The sequence below is a fragment of the Palaemon carinicauda genome, chromosome 22, assembly GCF_036898095.1.
Source record: "Palaemon carinicauda isolate YSFRI2023 chromosome 22, ASM3689809v2, whole genome shotgun sequence".
In the NCBI taxonomy this organism is placed as follows: Eukaryota; Metazoa; Arthropoda; class Malacostraca; order Decapoda; family Palaemonidae; genus Palaemon; species Palaemon carinicauda.
The window spans coordinates 115,428,018-115,449,515 of record NC_090746.1 but is presented as its reverse complement, the minus strand read 5'-3'; the positions used below and the strand labels follow the sequence as shown (position 1 = coordinate 115,449,515).

The 21,498-nt window shown below is 34.7% G+C and overlaps 1 protein-coding gene across 1 annotated transcript in view; it reads left to right on the top strand.

Moving 5' to 3' along the window:
* The window catches only part of LOC137616708 (monocyte to macrophage differentiation factor 2), a 65,093-nt gene extending 50,977 nt beyond the window's left edge, over positions 1 to 14,116 (top strand). Inside the window, exon 6 of the mRNA XM_068346703.1 lies at positions 9,638 to 14,116. Coding sequence (XP_068202804.1) covers positions 9,638 to 9,916 — 279 coding nt within the window. The 3' untranslated portion in view covers positions 9,917 to 14,116. The remainder of the gene's footprint in view (positions 1 to 9,637) is intronic.
* The last annotated feature ends 7,382 nt before the right edge of the window (positions 14,117 to 21,498 follow it).

Genomic DNA, 21,498 nt, shown 5'->3' with positions numbered 1-21,498 from the left:
TAAAAATTGTACAACAAAGTATGGAAAGACTAAAGGGAATGCATGAAAATTAAAAGGTTGAAGACATTGCAGTTGGTATCGAAAGGAGGGTAAAATATCCTATTCATACATCTACAGTATGCACCTCTAGCAAACTGTAAAGTATGATTTTGTATGGTGTATTTTCTGCAACCCAAAATTCACATGTATCTCATACTGTCCAGGTGAAATTGGCTGTCCTTACTAGTTGCCTGTCCTTGTGCAACACAGACTAAATTCCATGCTGAAGTTTGACACTTTCATTATCTCTGTTTTTCAAAGTTTAATGGTTGAAGAGACATGCATTACAAAATCAACATTTTCATTCATAAGAAGAATTGAAGCTTTATTCAAGGCCATGTGGGCTTATTCAACTAAAGATCAGCCAGAAGGTTACAACTATAAAAATTAGGCAAAAAAGAAAAGCAATAAATAAATTAGCTAAAGAAACTAGTGAAATATAAGAATATCAAATGCGGAAGACATCTCTCATTATCGCCATAAACTTAAATCACACAAACTGACGTTATTGTCATTAACCCTTTTACCCCCAAAGGACGTACTGGTACGTTTCACAAAAGCCATCCCTTTACCCCCATGGACGTACCGGTACGTCCTTGCAAAAAAATGCTATAAAAATTGGTTTTCCATATTTTTTGATGAATTTTTGAGAAAATTCAGGCATTTTCCAAGAGAATGAGACCAACCTGACCTCTCTATGACAAAAACTAAGGCTGTTAGAGCAATTTAAAGAAAATATACTGCAAAATGTGCTGGGAAAAAAATAACCCCTTGGGGGTTAAGGGTTGGAAATTTCCAAATACCCCGGGGGGTAAAAGGGTTAACTACCAGATTGTATTAATAAAGTACCTTGCTAGAGGTCTAAGCCTATTGAAATGAAAGAAAATTAAAAATTTATAGTTTGACAGTAAACATCAGAATTAAACCAAGCTTGTTGAGGGAAGCATTGTAAACATTAGGGGTTTCAAAGAAATTATATAAAATCAGGTTACTTGCTCTCTTATATCTTACAGCAAGGGGTCAAGAGTCTTTCCGTATTGAGAGAGGTTCTCTTTGCACTTAAATCAAAATTTTGTGCATGTTGTTACGCATTTTAAATCAAAGTATTGAGCTATCTAGGGTAGTAGTTTGTATGTAAAAAAAACATGAAATTTATGTTTGTTCTTTTTTCTATATTGTTGGTAATTTTATATAATTTTTAAGTACATAAAAGCATTACAGTAAATTTCAAATGAGTAAAAATTGGGTGGTGTTTACTTTGGAGATATTTCCCTAAAGTAGAGGCTTATCATATTTTTACTACAGTACAGTACTGTAATTGTGTAATATAATACTTCTCTGATGGATTTTACCTGCAATTTTTTAATTTTTTTTTTTTTTTAATTTTAGGGATTATGAGTTTGGTGTATTAGTCATTTTGAAAATTTAAAATCCAAGCATTAATGAAATTAGGTAAATTAGATTTTTGCTGAATTAGGACTTCTTGCTAAATTCAGAAAGAGAATGATCTGAAACAGTACTGCAAGATGAATATATTTACTTCTTAAGGATTTTTCCCATATTATTAAACTCAAAATAAGAGACTTTGCAGCAGATCATGGGAGATTCTTGTTACTGGGAGCTAGTAAATGGTGAAAGTTACCAATTCATCACTCCGAAAGAGGAGGTATGTGTAATACTGGTACGTGAGAAGAAAGTGGGAAAACATACTGCTCAGTGCAGTATCGCATTGTCACTTGGTGTGGATGACCATCGAAATACAGTATAGATGTAATTGCTTTAGTTCTTTAACTGTGAGGCATTTGCTGTTCAAATGCCCCAGTCTTGATGAGTTGTGTATTGTACAAATATGTGAAGTGTTACGACAAGCATGGTAAACGTCTTCCTCTCAAGGCAACTCCCTAATGATGATGAATCTGAAATGTTATTTATAATAACTTATTTTGAAGTCATGTTAATGTTTTTTTTATGTGCTTCATGTAGGTATTATATTTTGCAATTGTTTACATTTTATTTTACTCTCAGTAATTTGAATAAATGAGTAGTAAGTAGGACTAAAGCTCGAGCATTGGTGCCAAGGAAGCTTGTGAGCTTGTTAAGGATAATTCAGTAAATAAGTGTAAGAAAGAAGTATTGTAAAGTTTGATCATTCAAATCTTAGCTATTTTAGTAAAATGTTGAGGAGAAAATAATTTTTTTTTTTTTAAATTCCAATAAAATATCAAAATTTTTTAAGAAAATTCTAGATCCTTTTAAAAATGAGGTATGTCTCTCCATATCACTGTATCATCCTCATTCTGGAAATTATAACTAAGTTTTTTATTCTTATACTCACCTGATGTTCATATTGCATTTGCTCGAAGCTGTGTTGACGTCTACCCCAAAATAAAAATTTTATGCTCTTTCTCTCATGCACAATGCCTCCCCGCCTCTGGAAACCACCACACCATATTGTGGTTGATGATGACCGTTGACTCGATAATACGACGTTAATATCCTCCTCTTCAGTCTCGAAGTAAAAAACCTTATCATAAGTCTCTTGATATCACGAATCAAGGAAGAGGAGGGAGGGGTGATATGTAAATGAACATCTGGCAAATGTAGAAAATTGATAACTTTTATTATTTTGTTTATTTTTATTATTTATTCACACTCCTCGATAGAGGTAGGATAGTGAAGGAAAGAGATGGGACAGGAAAAATCTAGATTAATGAATTTATCAACCACTCAACTAGTTTAAAAACTAATCAATACTAACCCCACCATAGGGGATCATAATTACTTTCTACATTAAATCACTTATTTTTAAAACTTATAAATATAGGTAGAGAATCCTTCATCTGACATTCCAAAATCTGGAAACCTCCAGAATCCAAAAGCTTGAAAAGATGACAAAGCAAAATTCCACATTGTTTGGAATATTAAAAAAGGAGTTAGGCTACAGTTTTATACGGGGAAGGTTAGATTATAATCACTCTTAAGAACCAAACATTCACTTAATACAGTACAGTAATTTAATATTGATGTTTCAATATTAGATATATAAGATATACAATATACAAAATATATTACGGACCTCTTGGATTGTAAAAAATTCTAAAGCATTCAAGAGCTTAACCTTTTGGTGATTCTGGCTGTGACGATATCACTGTCGGGTACGACTTACAAACTTTGTTACTAACTAGTGACGTCATGTCAAGATACTGAAAGTTGCATTAGAAAGCTGAATAAATTTTTGGTTTACTGTACTACTGCAGTTACATGAACGGGTAACGCACCATCGGTTCCTTAGAGAGTTAAGAGGTTCATAACTATTACATATCCTAAAGCTCATAAAAGGCTGTAGTATTGCTATCAACTGAGAGTACAGTACGTTAATGGCTAGCGTACCGTCTATAATAAACCAGTCTAATTCTCTTGAATTTTCCATTAAACTGAAAGCAAGTTTCTTCTACTTTTGATCTTTAAAGATGTTACCATTATTAATTGTATCTCATAACTTCATATATCTACATGGCCCACTTTAAGTAAAAATTCTTGTCTAGAGTAAACCTAATGAGTATATTAGACCCATGAAATTCTGACCAATTATAAATAGGCAACAGAGTATGTTAATTAAATTGCCTATCGTGTAAATAATTAACCATGACTAATACCTTATTAGTGATATAAGATTTGGGACATAGGACTTGGTGCTGGGACTGTTTGATTATTAAATGACTGGATATTTAATAAAATGTGAATTTGATTTAGTTTTAATGCTAAATTACTTCTATTTAAAAAAATACTCATCAAGACGAAATATCTTAATATTTCATCGTAGTAACTAGATCAATATCTTTGATAGGTTAAAACTTTAGACATTTTTCAAAATAATTTGTAATCATCTTGTTGGATTATTCATATCTAAACCAATCCAAATTAAAATCAATATTAATTTTCTTCCAATAAAAACTTTTCAAAGGTGATTATTTCACGTACATTCTTTAATTCTCTTGTACATTATTCAAAAATTTTCTTTGGTTTATACCCACTAATGTTAAAGATATCTAAGTACAGTCATGAACAATATTAGACCGTTGATTGTTTTAAAAGGGAAAAGATCTCCACAATAAAAACGAAATGAATGAGAAACTTCTCTTACACTCAGACAAACATTTAGCAATATGTCTTGAAGATTATGGAAACTGTGAAAGTAAGGCTTATTTGTACATATCTAGACTTACCTCAAGAAACGCTATCAAAGTGAGTTTCTGTATACTGTACGCCTCTCTAGGCAAGGGGCTCCTTTGAAAGAAAAGTACTATCCTTTCATTAACACCTGTTGGCCAAAAAAAGTACATAAGTTAAAATTCTAAATAGGGCTGGGCTCACTGCCAATTGAAACATGAGCCTTAATCTTCCAGAATTTATATTAAGAATAATATTTATTAGATATTCATGCCATAATAAAGGTTTAAGAAGGTGGACACAATCACCTTGGAACTCAGTGGTCCAAAAAGCATAAATTTTGCAAGTTTAGTAAAGATAATGCAAAAATAAACCAACCACCAGACAAAATTTAAGCAGTTAGCCTACTGTTCTCAGTCATCTCTGGATTTACCTGAACTAAACATTAATTACTTGGTTTTAATCAAAGCAGTCAACCAACAACTGACATAAATTCAAAACAAGATAAAATGGAGGTGAACTATATTCCTCCATACACAAAAACACAACTCTGTATCTGCCAGATGGATATGTTTACATTTCACGAAGGTAGGAGACATTTGAATGACATTGTGATTTCAAATTGAACCACAGAAATTTTATTTGACTTAAATAGAAAATAAAAAAAAAGTAATTCTTATTTAGACACTAACCAATGAGGGACTAGAGAGTAGGAAGTTGACATGTCAAATTATTGACAAGTTAGGGGTCATGAACCACCAGATGGTGTGTGGTGGTTCCCAGAGAAGGAAGCATTTTGCAGGGAAAGTTAATTTTTTCTTTATTTTAGGCTAATCATCAACACGGCTTCAAGCAAAAGCAATATGTACATCAGATGGGTAAAAAGATGATATAACACCTGGATTTACCCTGGGTTTCTCAGCAAGTGATTGAAATGTATAGGCCAGTTTGCTAGACAGTAAGTCAGTATTCTACTGTTTTTAGTCTATTGTGACATGACAGGTTACAATATCAGCTTTGCCACTGAAACTGTTGTCGGCAGCTGTCAGAAGTTCAAGCATAACTACTACCCCCTAGAGATTGATAGGACACTCAGCTGAGGGTTCTTGTTGAGGAATAGGCTGGAAGCTGCTGCCACACAGTGTGTTGTAGTCATCAATAATCTCCCCCAGAAGAAAAGTTATTTCTAAAGATGTCTATTAGTTGTAGACCAACTATTGTAGTCTCTGTTAGAGATAGAGGGCCATTCAGGAAGGAGGGGAAGTTTCTTCTAGTTGTTTAGGTCATCAGGCATTCTATGGAGCTAGCCTCTGATCAGTTTGGGTGTTACTGGTGATGTCCAGGTTCTGAATAGATCCTCATGAGGAATTTGGTGTCAGTACATTTCAACCCTTGTGTCTGATCAAATGAGTGTAGTTTAGGACACCGTCCTTTAAAGTGCTTGTGCTGTAGAGAGGTTTTGTCTGTAGAGTTGTTGTGTTGATGCATATGGCCCCGTCCACACGAGCGAGCACTGCTTGGTAAGCTTTGCTCGGTGTGACGTCAGAAATGGAGAAACCGCGAGCAAAGCTTCGCACAGGGCTTCCCTGATGTTTAGCGAAGTATCAAGGCTTTGCCTGGCAAGGGTTTTCCCTGACGGAAATTCGTCTTCCAATAAAGGGATAAAGTTGTCACACTAATGACATGCAGTCACTTTCGAATATATACATCTGCTTTTGCATATATATATATATATATATATATATATATATATATATATATATATATATATATATATATATATATATATATATATATATATGCACTGCTTATAAATTATCAATACTCCTAATTAAGGTAAATCTTATTAACAAAGAAATTAAATAAAAGCTCTAAATTGCAACTTATGCAGTGTACTGTATTATTACATTTATCTTAATAATAAATTATCTTTCTCAGTTTTATATTATTTATTCAACTCATTTCCTTAAAATATCTGTGCTGCTTACTATTTTGTTTACGTTTTTTCATGATATTGTTATAATTTTGTTGACGATGAATGTTTCAGGGTTATTTGTTGCTACGTGCTTTATCTACTTGTTGACTTTCTCAAACGTCTTCATACAACTTGATCCTGTGTCAGTCACTCACTGCCAGTCTTTCACTACCCAACCACCGTCGTTTGGACAAGAGCTTAAATGCGTTCGACAGGCTTAGCTCGCAAAGAGGCAAAGTTTACCGAGCAAAGATCGCTCGTGTGGACGGGGCCTATGCCAATAAACAGTGTGGGGAAGCCTCATGATTATTTTCCTTGAGTCCCCCCCCTTTCATGTCACATCATTTCTCTAAATATCCTTAGCGTGACTTCATTAAGATACACAATTGGACAATTGTAACAATAATCTTTTTATACTCCATGGCCCTCTACCTCTTAACACATACTGGTTGATGTATAACTCTTAACAAAATATTGTTTTTAGAAATAATTTATATTCTGGAGAGATTATTCTTTACTACAACATCCACTAGGTGGTAGCTCCTTCGGCCTATTCCCAAACAAGGACCCTCAGCTGATTGTTCTGTCAATTGCTAGGGGGCAGCAGCTAAGCTCTATCTAATGCCACCTGTTGACATCAGTGTCGGTGGTAATGCTAATAACCTACCCCGTCACACTATTATAGTAATTATAGTAAAATACTCATACTGATGCACTGCTTCTAGAATAAATTGTTGGGTTAAGAATGTGTATTCAATCGAGCTCTTATTGAAACTATGACTCTCTCCCAGTTAGTATGAAATATAGACAACTAATGCTAGACATATATGCACTTGCAAAGTTAGCAGTATTCAATTAGTTTTATGGATTCAATTATTTATGTGGCTAATAGAATTTACCTGTTGAAATAGAGTTATTGAAAGAGACCAAACAGGATACGACACCTCGTAGTAACGGGGAATGTTGAGGAGGGAGAAGTCTAATTGGAAAGGGACCTCTGGTAGTGGTTTCACTCGCCCCAGTTTTTATACCGACACCCTATAAGGGTGAGTGAGCTGGGTATATTCCTGGCGTTCCATGCAACTTTTTTCTCTGGTATATTTAGCAGTATTTATACCTTAGAAATGGTGCTTTGCTTTAAGGAGCATTTTACTGGGCGACACAGGTTCCTCGCCCAGAAATAGATTTTTCCTTCGTCAAAATTCCTACTGCAACCAATCTCATCTCAAAGTAAAATCATAGAACAATATTAGTTCCTACTCTTATACAATTCTTTCATCCTTTTAAATAAGGATTGCCTTCAGTGGTACTGTAATGGCCATTGAAATAAATGAGGTTGTTAACGATAGGTGGTGAGCGCAGACAAGTAGCCTTGCCCGCTCTCCAGTCAAAGACTTCACTGTCAGCAGCAATGAGTCCAATCGTATTTTTTAGTCCTATCCAAAGCTGATTAATGTTTCTCATTCGTTTCAGTTTGAATGGTTGATTATGGCCTCATGTTAATAATTAAGATCTGTCCACAAACAACATCGGGCATGCCCGACGTGCAAACGGTAATATCAGATCCCAATGGGTAATGAGAATGAGGATTGATGATATCAGAAGGGATAAAACCGCAGGCAAGAATCTGTCAACAAACGGTGCTACTAGCCCACAAACTCGACTCGTTCAGCGGGCAAATACTGGTGGACAAAGAGAACACAGCGGACACCAATTTCATAAGATAATACTATACCATGATTTATCAAGGATAAAAATCACAAGAATGTACTTAAATCACAAAGAAAAGTGCATTCGGGCCATGTGCCACCTTATAGACAGCTACCATATTTTTTTAAAAAGTCTAAAGCTACAATTCAAAACATTTGATTATATCTGCCAACCTTACTTCTATTAACTTTCTGTCTTGTTATCAAAAAAATATTTTGATATTTATAGATTTTCCAACTCATATCGTATCACAAGGGTACCTTCATATTCATTTTGATATAAATTTACAAAAATTGATTGGTCATAATTTGTATAACAAATTAAACCAATACTGGTGATGACACACAAACGAAATATCTCTACCAATAATAAGAAACTAAACATTCTTTAAACTACTAAAGTTGTAAATAGGAGGACTGTAATTTTTTAAGAATCTTTAATTGTGAGTATGTTTTGGGAGAGAGAATTTTGGTAAGAAAGTTAACAAGCAAAACTCTGTGAATCTACCTAGAATTGAATTATTTCTAATGGGAAGTAATCATTCAAAATAGTTTGGAAAATTCAGAAACCTTCCTTGTACCATTATCTCCTATGCTATCTGAACCCTTTTACCCCCAAAGGACGTACTGGTACGTTTCACAAAAGCCATCCCTTTACCCCCATGGACGTACCGGTACGTCCTTGCAAAAAAATGCTATAAAAATTATTTTTTTCATATTTTTGATAATTTTTTTGAGAAAATTCAGGCATTTTCCAAGAGAATGAGACCAACCTGACCTCTCTATGACAAAAACTAAGGCTGTTAGAGCAATTTAAAAAATATATACACCAAAATGTTCATGGAAAAAAATAACCCCCTGGCGGTTAAGGGTTGGAAATTTCCAAATAGCCTGGTGGTAAAAGGGTTAATAAGCCATCATCACCGAGGAAAGAAAGGTCACCAAAGCTCCATAATTTGGGGCTGTAAACATTTCTGCCCCAAACCCTGAATTGCTTGAGTTTACTAGTGGTGAGTTCCTGGTGTTTCGTTCAAGCTCATTTACCGGCAGCTGCCTGTGCATATTCCTGTCATTTCCTGGCTTCTGACATCACCTTCATGCTTGCCACTCGCCCTCCTAGTTTGTGTGTTGGCGTTACCAGATCTGGTATCACTGTTTGGCTGTCAGGCATGCCCGATAGTGTGGACAGGCCTTTAAACAAAGCAGGATGTAAGTGTAAGTTGGACACTGCATCGTTTTTGGGCTAAACTGGTGATATATCCAGTTATTCAGTACCTTTGGGCCATAATTGTTCACGGTTATTCATTTTACCAAGTGTAAAATGAAAGACTCCCCTTTTCTTATGAGTATGTGATACCCAGGAGGAAACGTTCACCCCCTATTTACTATGTTAGATTTGGTATTCTTCGAACAGGTCATGTCATTGGGTGTTCTATTCCTTTGTCCTCATAGCATTTTTCCCTTCTGTATTGTTTCTGTATCTAATGCTTTACAAAATTTATAATAAATCCTTCTCTTTGTTGCTCAAGTAATTTTTCTTTCAGTTTTTTCTCTTTGGTTTTGATTATCAAGGCCACTTGGTTTGATTCTTGTAGAAAAAGAATAAGGGGTCTACAGTAAATCCAAATTTGATACCCTGCAGCATTTTATGAAGATTTTATTTCTTTATATTAACACTTAATAAACTATACATAACTTCATTATTGTGGCAAACGAGTACATAACTTTTTATAATTTATTACAGGATGACCACGCTGGATTGGATGAATTGAAGTTGGGAGGAGCTATATATGTGATTGGGGTAATTTTCTTCAAGCTTGATGGACGAGTACCCCTTGCCCATGCTATTTGGCATTTATTTGTTGTTTTAGGAGCCTTCATTCACTACTATGCTGTCCTTACATATTTGATTTTGCCAACTCATCATGAACCATTACCTTTAACTCCAGATGAAGCAGGTGAGAATGATGATTTATTGAAAGGGCATTGTGACATTTCTGCTCCAGATTGTTTGGATATGTAGTTTAGATAATTTCCTGCTAAAAAGGGATTTTGACGAAGGAAAAATCTGTTTCTGGGGAGAGACCTGTGACGCTCGGTGAAAGGGCAAGTCCAAAACAGAAGGATGACCTGGAGGGTGTTCGTGTGGGTAGCGGTGGCGTGGTGCAAGTGTGGTTTCTGGGGTCTTTGTTACGGCCCTTCCCTTTGATGAAGGAGTTATCTAATTGGAAGACAGCCTGTGAATAGTGGTTTTCCCACGCCTTTGTTAAATACACGACACCTACAAGGTGTTCGCGCGAGGGTTGTAACCTCTGCATTCCATGCTTTTATCTTTCTCTAGTATATTTGGAAGATTTATATTAGAAAAGGTACAAAGAAGGACTTTTCACCGGCCGTCACAGGCCTCTTCCCAGAAATAGATTTTTCCTTCGTCAAAATCCCTTTTCTCTTAGAGAATACCGTTGTGGGTGTCTTCATGGTGTAATGCAGTTTAATTACATGGCTTAGTTCATCTTGCTCTCTGGGATGATGTTACCAAAGAAAAGAGGTACGTTCACAATAGCTTTAAGGTTTATGATTTTCTGGTGATACATGATTTATAGATTAAAAAAAATAGAACAAATAGCCGAGGTATTTTATAATTCAAGAAAAGAATTCATGTATCACTAGAAGTAGAAAAAGTAGAAATACTTAAGGAAACAGTGATTAGTAGTTATCTTGTTCATCTCTTACCGAGTTAGATATTCCTTTCAAAGACATGTTACACCAGCATTTAAGAAAATGGTGTCTAAAATCCCATGATACTAGAAGTAGTTAGTGGTACCCTAATTATTCTTTCTTGGTGATTCCATTTTTTTTTAGATACTGAATGTGCCAATATATTTCCAAAGTATTATATTGAATTATAGTAGCTGACAATAGAACAAGGATACTCTCATATTTCAGGAATTGTTTATATTAATTATAATGCAGTATTCTGGTTTGTTAAGATGTTTTGATTTGTAACGTAACACAATACGAATATTTTTAAAGAGTCGGCTCTACTGGAAGCATTTCTCCAATGACATAGTCCCTTTTTATAATTACAGTATGTTTATCCTTTTGGGAGTTGAATGTAACTAATCGTTTTTCGTAGGGTGCAAGTTGAGTATATGTTCTTTTTGTACATAGTTTTTTCCTTTTGAGTTAATCATAATTTATTTTGTGGGTCCTAATGTTCCAAGGTTTCACTTCTAATGTTGTAAATATGACAGTCAAATATGGTAATCATTATCATCACATTGGGTCTTGAAGGCTTTTAAATTACTAATGTAACGAACGACTTTCAGTATTGCAATATTTTAAATTTGTCTCCAAGAGAGCAGCAAGCTATCGTTTTATGTAAGCCCACTTTGATCTTATGAATATAGGGAAGATCCAGGCACGTGATATACTGTGCCTAACATAGATTACATAAAGGTGTGACTGTATCAAGGACAATTTTTTTTGCGCTAGTATTTAAAAATATTATTTGCCATTCCTAAGGCTACTTCCTTCCTGTGGGCCAGTGTAAATGTCCTTGGGTTGTGCATAAGAATCAATGTGATGATTATAACCAGTTCAGTTTTCATTTTGCATAAAAAAAAGATGCAGTATTTCAAAAAGCTTTACATTTTATGTTAATGTAATAATTGCAATCAGTAAAAAGTAACAATTTTGTGATGTCAATTTTTGTCATTGAAATAGGTTTGGATTTAATTTAAATTTATTGCATAGTAAATTACCATATTATTTCTATGAACTTCCCCTGATGTTCATTTGCTCGGTTTTATTGACAATTACCCTTAAAACTAATAAAAATCCTGTTTTCTTTCCTTTCATTAGACTTATGCTTCTAATAAAGTAATAAGACAATTTAGTCATTAATGGCAACCCTTAATGGCTTGTTCTAGCCACAAACCCTTTGTCTCTTCAGCCTCTGTACTGATTTCAGGTTGTCGACAGTCCCTATCTCCAGAATGTTTATGTTTATTATCTTTACTAGCTTTGAAAACAGTCTTGGGGCAATGTTGAAGCCAAATGGTATTTCTTTGAACCTGTACACCCCCTCCTGAGGTGAAACCCTAGCTATGGTAAGAAGTGGTAAGCATTAGGGATGTGCCAATAAGTATCTTTTATATCTGTAGTACAGGTCCAAGCCCTCAGAGTAGTAATTTGCTGACATCCAGGATGGTCATCATTTTGAATGGATTGCAGCTGTTGTATTTGTTGAGACGACATAGGTCGATAATCACCCTTCTCTCTCTGGAGAGTCTTTCCTCCGTACTCTGAATAGTCTGCCCTGGAATTTTAGAAACCCGCCCCTTTCTATGACTCCATTTTACAAAGGAGTCAAATTCCTGGGTGCTGGCCTGATGAAACTTGTAGTGTAGAGGAGGTTTTGATATCCACAACCAACTGAGACCCTCGGAGTCTATACTCTGCCCACTGAGAAAAGGTACAACGTCCCTGAAAACGATGGAGACAACCCCCAACCCAAAGCCCATAATTGATGAGATCCTTTGCATCTATATGATTTACCAGCTTATCTGTCTCCAATAGCCTCCACTAGCCATCCCTTGCACTAAAGAGAAAGTTTGACTAGCCCTGGGATAGGTCCTCACATTGAGCAGAGTAGCTTTACTGTCTTTGTTCCTCTCGATGAAACTTCGTTGTACATTAAGGCTTAGAATGGGAAAAAAAGGTTGATCTCTTTGTGGGTTGCTGTTGACCCTGCTGCTAGATCTTATAGGCTTTAGATTTATGAAACGAAGCTTTCTTCTTTTTTAAGAGGGACAGTAAACCTTTCCTTCATTTCTCAGGAAGTGAAGTGGCCATTGCCTCCGCATTAGGTTTGGCTTTATCCTCTAAGGCATGGGAACAGAAGGATTTGCATTGCAGATCACTAGACAAAAATTCTTTCATCTACATTTTCTCTAGGTCAAATGCGCCATGCCTCACCTAGAACTTTGCTCTAACAAAGTTCTACAAGGCCTCATAGACAGGTTTACACAGCAACTTTACTACAGTTGAAGTGGCCATCTGGGATGCTCTTATAGCCCTCACTTTTAAGGAAAAGGAAGCCTCAGCAGACACTAAATTGAAAAAGGTTGCCAGGCACTGAATTCTGCAGTCCTAAGGTAATCTGGGACTGAAGGGAAATGGTTACCCTATTGATTGTTGCCAACCTCCGTATCCCATTTTTTAGGAAGGAAGACTTCATAAAACCCTTTTAGTTCTGCTAAACCTTCAAACTCCTTAGGGTATACTCCTGAAAAGAGATTACACTCCATGGGACAGGTAAAATCACCTTTTACCGCCACCTCCCTTATTGACTCAGATGCCAATTTCACTATTTTAGCCAAAAAGGCAGTTTTCTGGCCAGGCACTGTCATTCCATCCTCAAAAGCATCCAACACACTTTGGTCTACAAGAAAACCCCCAGCATCTGATACTGCTGCTGCTAAAGTATTTAGAGCAGACTTTTATGGTAACAGAACAACCTCCTTCATGGTTGTTTAGGAACATGCCCTAAGAGATGGATCTCTGAATCTCCATCTTGGGTCTGGAAATGCCAAAAGGTTCTCAAATTCGATGTCATCGAATGGAAAGTCTGTATACTTTTGCCGAAAAACATTCTACTCGGGCCAAAAGGTACAACCATCACAAGATTGCCCTAGTAAAACTCCCCTCTCTACATCCATAGCAAAACCCTCCTGGCATCCCCCCCCCCACCCCCGCGCTCACTACTGACCCGTCAATACTTGAAACAGAAGGAAAAGCTCCCAATAGACTCTTCCTAGGAAGCTTGGAACCCTAAGACCCAGCCACAGCATAATCCCTAGAACCTAAAGGAAGAGATCCCACCGGTGTCTTACTTGGAAGCTGGTAACCCAAAGGTCCAGCCACAGTCAAGTGAATGGAGGTTAAGGGGTAGTTGCGGCATCGATAGGCTGGTATTTAACCGAGAGGTTGGTAACTTTCAATACATACATATAACTCATAGCAGACGAATTTCAGCTACTGAGGTGCTGTGTTGAGTTCTAATGATCCTGAATTTGTGGGTGTCCCTTATACAAATTGAGTCCATGTTTTGCACATTGATACACTGGCCATAGAGCAGGGGAGAATATTTATTTGGTATTAATGACAATTTTGATTCCCTGTTCTAGCCTTACAAAGGAAAGTCCTTTGGGACCTCACATTATCCCCCCAAAAAAAATATTCTTTGACAAAACCTTTTGTTTGGCTAAAATTGTGAATTTCTTTCAACCTCTACAATGCTAGTCAAACATTTTGCACCTTCTAAGGCTTTTGGCAGTGAACCCAAGCATCATAGGATGGTGCTTACTATAGCAGAGATGTGACTCCTTGACATGCTCAAGAAAGGGAAAAGCTATGCGAACTGAGGCCACCATTACAGCATCAGTAGAAGGCGGTTAAGATTTGTTTATAATCAAAATTATTGATAGTGTTTGTAGTGAGGAATACCAAGAAATTGGATTTATACACAAACAGTGACAAGACAAATCTCACTAAAATCTGAATAAATGAATCTACCATTTGCTATATCAAGAATGACGAAAAGGATGCTGTATGAAGATGACGGCAAATATCACTTTTAACGTGACAGCAAAAAGGGTGGTCAAGTCCCATAAGGCCATCGTGAGGAGGCTGTCTGCATTACTTAGAGACTGAAAAGACAAAGAATCTAGGGCTTAAACAAGCTTTAAGTGGTTGCCATTTACTGCTAGATTGTTTCCCTACTTTACTTGAGGCATAAGTTTATTGAAAGGAAAAGACAGGAAATCTTAAGGTTTATGGCTAAATGTTAATGAAATCAAGCTTCCATAGAAATGCAATATGAACGTCAGGTGAGTAAAGAAATAACATATTGTATTATTAAAATTCTACTTTTGACATAAGACCTATATAGTTAAGATCATGAACAGCCCAATTTTTAAATATAAACTTTACTGAATATGAATTATTAAGATGTATTTTGATATGAAAATTTTTTTTATAATACTTTTAAATATACTTTCACAATTTTGTAAATGGAAATTGACTGGTCTTGTTGCTTTTTTATGATATGTAGAGTAATGAATTAGCCAAGTATTGATGGGAGAAGTATATTGAACTGGGGAAAATAATTGTACCTTCGTAGTCATTTCAAATGGAACTTGCCCCCACATTTATAGTTTGCTGTTGGTGATGGTACAGTAATGAGTTCTAAGACTTTATTCATAAAAAAGTGATATATAAGATTATTTTAATGAAACTTCCTGGAATTTGTGTTCTATTTATTCTTTAAAAGACAATCCTTGGTTGGAATAGAAAATTTAGATAATTTTTCCATGGTATATGGGAAACTGTGCTATAGCTGGAATAAATGATTTTGCATAAAGTGAAAATTTTATTTTGTATTTTTGAACCAAGGCTTTCCATTTAAAGAATGAATAGCATATTAATGCCTGGTATGTTTTAGAATTACAGATTTTAGTTTAAAATGTTTTATTTTTTACTGTAAATTATTAGAAACATTATAGAATGTTTTGTTACAGTAGTGTAGCATTACAAACCTGAGAGCTGTGAAAGGATGAATCGTCTTGAAGACCGACCTGTGAGTCATATAGCTAATATATTGCAAAACTGTAAATTGTAAAAGAATTAACATTTGCTATGCAAAATGTTAAATCTTTTGAGGAAAGCAGTGTTATCTAAAACATATCTGAAAGATAGATTCCTCAAAAGGTATCGTTATAGATCTAAAATTGAATTTGTTCCAAGTCGCGACCAGAAACTTACTGACGATTCGACGACCTGAGCTAGCACGCTTCCCGACCCTGGGTCGCCTCAGGGCACATATCACACTGCCTGAGGTTGACCCCGTAGAAAACGGAAAGAGGGTAAACTATACAAAAAGCTGGTCGGTTAGGTAGAGTTACCAGTAACTCCTAAGAAGGTAGTTCTAGGTAAGTATGTTAGGAAAAATACAAATTACTTAAAAATTTGTGATATATTAGCTATCAGCCAAGACTCCTTTAGTGGTGATTGACAGACTTTCCATATAGACAACATGACCAGTAGGCAAGCCATTTGACCTGACACGAACTAACCATATTCTTATGGCGAATGTCTAGAACCAAGTCTTTGCATTGGAAGTTGAAAAGCAGAGGAGATCTGTGGATTACAGTCAATAACAGAAAATCAGTTTCTTAAATTTCTATGTTTGACAGTAGGTTTATCATCTTCTGCACTGTATTAGCTACTTACACCATTTTACTGATACTTTTAAAGACAGAAAAGCAAATGTACATGAAAAACTTTCCGCGTTAAAATGATTGATATCATTGCTATTGAAATGATAGCTAGCAGACTCTTAATACAAGATTTTAACTGCCACATAAAGGTAACTCTACCACTTCAAATCTATGGTTCTACAGTATTTTGTGGAAGATATTTTTTGAATATGTATTGTGGCATTTGAATATCAAAATACTTTTAAGTGTAATATTAAAATATTACTGAAATATAGATCCATAATTATGGGGTGAAAATGGACCTGAATAGTTACTCTTTTGTAGAAAAATACATTTATTCTTTTTAGTTTACTTGCACTTTATTGTACACTGTAGGCCACTAGAAATCGAGAAGACCTTTTTGTAAATTGTAAAGTTATAGCAAATGTATGGCAAATAACAATATTTTTATTTGTTTTTCAATGATAGTTGTTTCATACAGAGTTTTTCAATCTTGGTAAAATAGATATTCTTGATGTGCTTTCAATGAATGATTAGTTTAACGGAATGATAATCGCCCAGTACTCAGACAAGTCAGTTTCGCAAAGCCAGACTGAATTGGAGTAACCTCTTATGTGCCAAGAATAGATTCTGTAGTATATTTATTAAATGGATGCTCTTTTTTCATATTTTGAGTGTGCATCAAAGCACACCTTGAAGATATGCGATAGCCATTTTAACGCAAATTTATACAATGCTTGAAAATTGAAGATTGAAATTTTTTACTGCGTTTGTTGTTGTCAGTCATATTTAAGAGCATTATATCTCGTGGAAAACTGGCCTTTGTCAACTTTCATCTCTCATTTAAGAAGATCCCTAAGAGAGGCTTAATATGTGGCTCATCGGTCTCAATAAGCTAATTACTAGTAATAGCAAATATCAACCTTCACAATGGAAGGACCTGAAGTAACTCGAGAGTGTGAGGCTCATGTAAACACGATCGACTTAGTCAGCGCTGTGCACCATCGGAACCTTTACCGAATGGTGAACTGTTTTCCAAAGCTTGAGATAGATTCCTGCAAATAATTGAACACACTCATTTAGTAAATTTATTTAATTGGAAATCCATGAAGACCTAGTTTTTATTTGTAGAAAATGTAATACAACATTAATAACAAAACGTATTTTGCATATTTGAATGTCTTAATTTTGATAGATAGCAAATAACAAGTATATAACATAAATTGCTTCAAGTACTTTTGTCACAGCAATATGTTCGACCAACTGTTGTTGTTATTATTATTATTATTATTATTATTATTATTATTATTATTATCATTATTAGATGAGCTACATCCTTAGTTGGAAAAGCAGGATGCTACAAGCTCAAGGGCTCCAACAGAGATAATAGCCCAGTGAGGAAAGAAAATATGGAAATAAACTATATAACAGTAGCAACGTTGAAGTAAATATATCATATATGAATTATGAAGAGGAACCTAATGTCAACCTGTTAAACATAAAAACAGTCACTGCTAGTTAGAACCTCAGAAGTTCTAGTGATTCAACCACCAGATTAGGAAGATCATTCCACAATCTGGTCACATGTGGAATAAAGCTTCTAGAATACTGCTGAGCCATATGATGAAGAAGGCAAGACTGTTAGAATTAACTGTGTACTTAATAGTATGTACAGGATGATACAGTCGGGGAAGATCCAATTGCAAAGGATGGTAAGAATTATGAAAAATCTTTTGATGTAGGCACAAAGAACTAACTAAATGATGGTGTCAGAGATTAATATCAAGATCAGAAATAAGAAATATAGTAGACTGCACATTTTTGTCCAACAAATGAAGGTGAGAGTCAGCACCAAAAAGCAGAACAGTACTCAAAACAAGGTAGAATGAAAAAATTATAGCATTTCTTCAGAATAGATCACCAAAAATCTTAAAGACTCTCTATAAGCCAATCTTTTGTGCAATTGAAGAAGAAACAGACAATTTATTTCTCAGAAGTAAATTTGCCTTAAAAAAATTTACAACTAATTTTAAAGGAGTTGTATATAGTTAAAGAAATATTATAAATGCAGAGATGTGGATGTTGAGGTGTCACTGTCCAAGACCTACTGTACTTACAATCATACTTTGAGTTTTGTTAGGATTCAACTTCATGCCCCATTGTTTGCACCATTCACTAATTTTAGCTAGATCTCTTTAAGGGATTCAGCACTCTCACATCTTTTCTCGGGAGGTGAATTCAATTTAAAGAGAGTACAGAAGCATCATCTGCATATACATCGAGATTGTTTTCTAGGCTTGTTTTAAAGGTGTTCCACCACAAAAATATATAATTTTCAAGATCTTAAAAGTATTTTAGAAGCCATTCAGACTCTCATCTTCATTTGTTGAATACAAACTTGGTCCATGAAATGTCCTATTTGTGATCTGGATATTGATCTCTGGCATCATTATTCAGTTACTTCTATATGCATTTTACATAAGATTTTCCATAAATCAGACCATCCATTGCATTCAGATCTTCCCAGACTGTACCATCCTGTATGTAGTACTAAGTATGCAATTAATTCTAACTAACAGGATTCTAGAAATTTTATTCCATCTGTGACAGATTGTAGAATGATTTTCCTAATCAGGTAGTTAAATCACTGGAACTTCAGAAGTTCAAACTTTTTGTAAATGCATTTCTGTTGAGCAGGTTGACATAGATCTCATTTGATAATTTATCTATGACTGATCTATCTTAAAGTTGTTACTGATTTTAAAATATTTAATGTTTTTATTGATTACTTGTATATATAATTTATTTGCTATTCCCTTATTCCCTTTCCTTGCTAGACTACCTTCTTTGTTGGAACCCTTGGGCTTATAGCATTCTTTTTTCTAAACAGGGTTGTTGTTTGGTTAGAAAGGATAATAATCATAATATTAATAATTAAGTTTTCATTAAAAAAATATATGGATGAATCTTGAAATTTATTTAAAATATTACATGTGTAGTTATTAAAGGAAGTGAGGATGCTAATATCAAGTGCTCCTTTTCCTTTGAATTATTTATCGTAATTTCTAAAATCCATCATAATAGGAAAGTGGCAGGGTCTGTGGAATAATGACCAAGTGTGAAAAAAATTATCAGATTTTAACAGTGTGACCATGATATTTTTCATTTAAAAAGAATTCCACATTGAAACAGTATCATCCCATCTTTATAATGGCCCTTCTAGTCTGACCCCTGGGTATTTGATGAATAACATGTAAGACCCAGTCCAAGAGTGCAAATAATGCAGAACGATTCTCACATTTATAATAAATCAAAATCTAATACAGTACAGTAATTTTGTTCTAATGATAAAAACGGCTCTTACTGTACTTCTGGTCAATCTAATGTTTCCATGTATTATAGTGTTTTTAATAGTTCCCCTTTGAGTTATCTACTTACATTCAAGAGAAGGATACCTTAGAGAAATGACTTTTATCAACGAAATTTGTATATATTCTGCACTGAATAATATGTTTAGTGACCTAATGTATGACTGAATAGTTTATTACAGCTTTGAAGTATGTAATCTGTTGATTGTAACCTGTTTGTAAATGTTATGTGAATCATAGTACAGTATTGAAGTATTTTATACTTACATAAAGATAGCAATACAAATGTGTGTATTATCATATGTTGTAAGATTGCTTATAGGCAATGTTGCCATTTGAGGCAAAGGCTTTACTATTATAGGCAACGTTGCCATTTGAGGCAAAGGCTTTACTATTATAGGCAATGTTGCCATTTGAGGCAAAGGCTTTACTATTATAGGCAACGTTGCCATTTGAGGCAAAGGCTTTACTATTATAGGCAATGTTGCCATTTGAGGCAAAGGCTTTACTAGTTGGATATCTGATTTCACTAGAGGGAGAAATGCAAATTTTTCATTTAAAAGTATTAAATAGTAACTTTGAAAATATAATAAAGTGATAAAACAGATGCTCTATGTTAACCATGGAAATTGATTTTGACATCCATTAGCTTGATGTAAATATCTTCAGCTAGTGCTAATACTTTCCTATACAGTATAAACAGATTTTAAAGCATAAGTGGAGATACTGCACTTGGAATGTCAAGTTTGTCAACTTTTCTTTGTTACCCCGATATGTTTCCTCTTTCCTGTAGACTTCGAGTAGTTGAGACAATTGCAATTTGTATCATAAGCCTTCAGAATCATAAAATCTCTCAAATAGAACATGAAAACTTGATACATATGCATTGCAAGTATGCCTGAGTTATCTTAAAGCAAATAAAATGCAAAATTACAATAACCAATATCCCTTTTGTTATGCTATCTATTGGTCTATTCCTTAATAGATTTTAATTACGTCTTTTTCAAGCATGTGAGAGTTGTTTTTAATTGCATTGCCTGATTAAGCTGTCTATTAAAATTGTATTTATTTTATATCCTCAACTGTTATTGTTTTGGTTTAATGATGTATTCGGAAATTGTTGTATATTTTAACCTTAATTTTCGACATTAATATGTAATAGAATGATTCTCTTGTAATTCTGTTATTTCAATTTTGAGAACATTCTCAATCTAAGCCATGTAACTCCTGTTGATTTTTATCCTATATAGATATACTTAGTCTGTTCTATTTTGTACCTTTGTAGGGCTATTAACCCTTTTACCCCCAAAGGACGTACTGGTACGTTTCACAAAAGCCATCCCTTTACCCCCATGGACGTACCGGTACGTCCTCGCAAAAAAATGCTATAAAAATTTTTTTTTTCATATTTTTGATAATTTTTTGAGAAAATTCAGGCATTTTCCAAGAGAATGAGACCAACCTGACCTCTCTATGACAAAAATTAAGGCTGTTAGAGCAATTTAAAAAGAATATAATGCAAAATGTGCTGGGAAAAAAATAACCCCCTGGGGGTTAAGGGTTGGAAATTTACAAATACCCCGGGGGTAAAAGGGTTAAATTAAAGAAGTAGATATTGAAAGCTTTAGTGGTAAGAAAATCCAGGCAAAAAGCTTTTATAATGCTTCTCTCCATAAGCACTTCATTTGTATTGAAATTTGATAAAGTGTAATTTTGAAATAGTCATTCATATGTTTTTATACCGTGTAAAGTGATGTCCAAATGCTTGATAAAATAAAAACACTCCCGTGATCTGAGGGAGTTGTTTGTCTTATCTGTCTAAAGCTCTCACTCACAGCCCTATTTGCATAAGCAGGTTTCCTTATTCTTCACATTTTAATCCGAACTCTTTATGAGGTAGATAGATATTTCAGTGTTGTATGAGAAATATTCAGCAGTGTTAAATTTTCTTAATA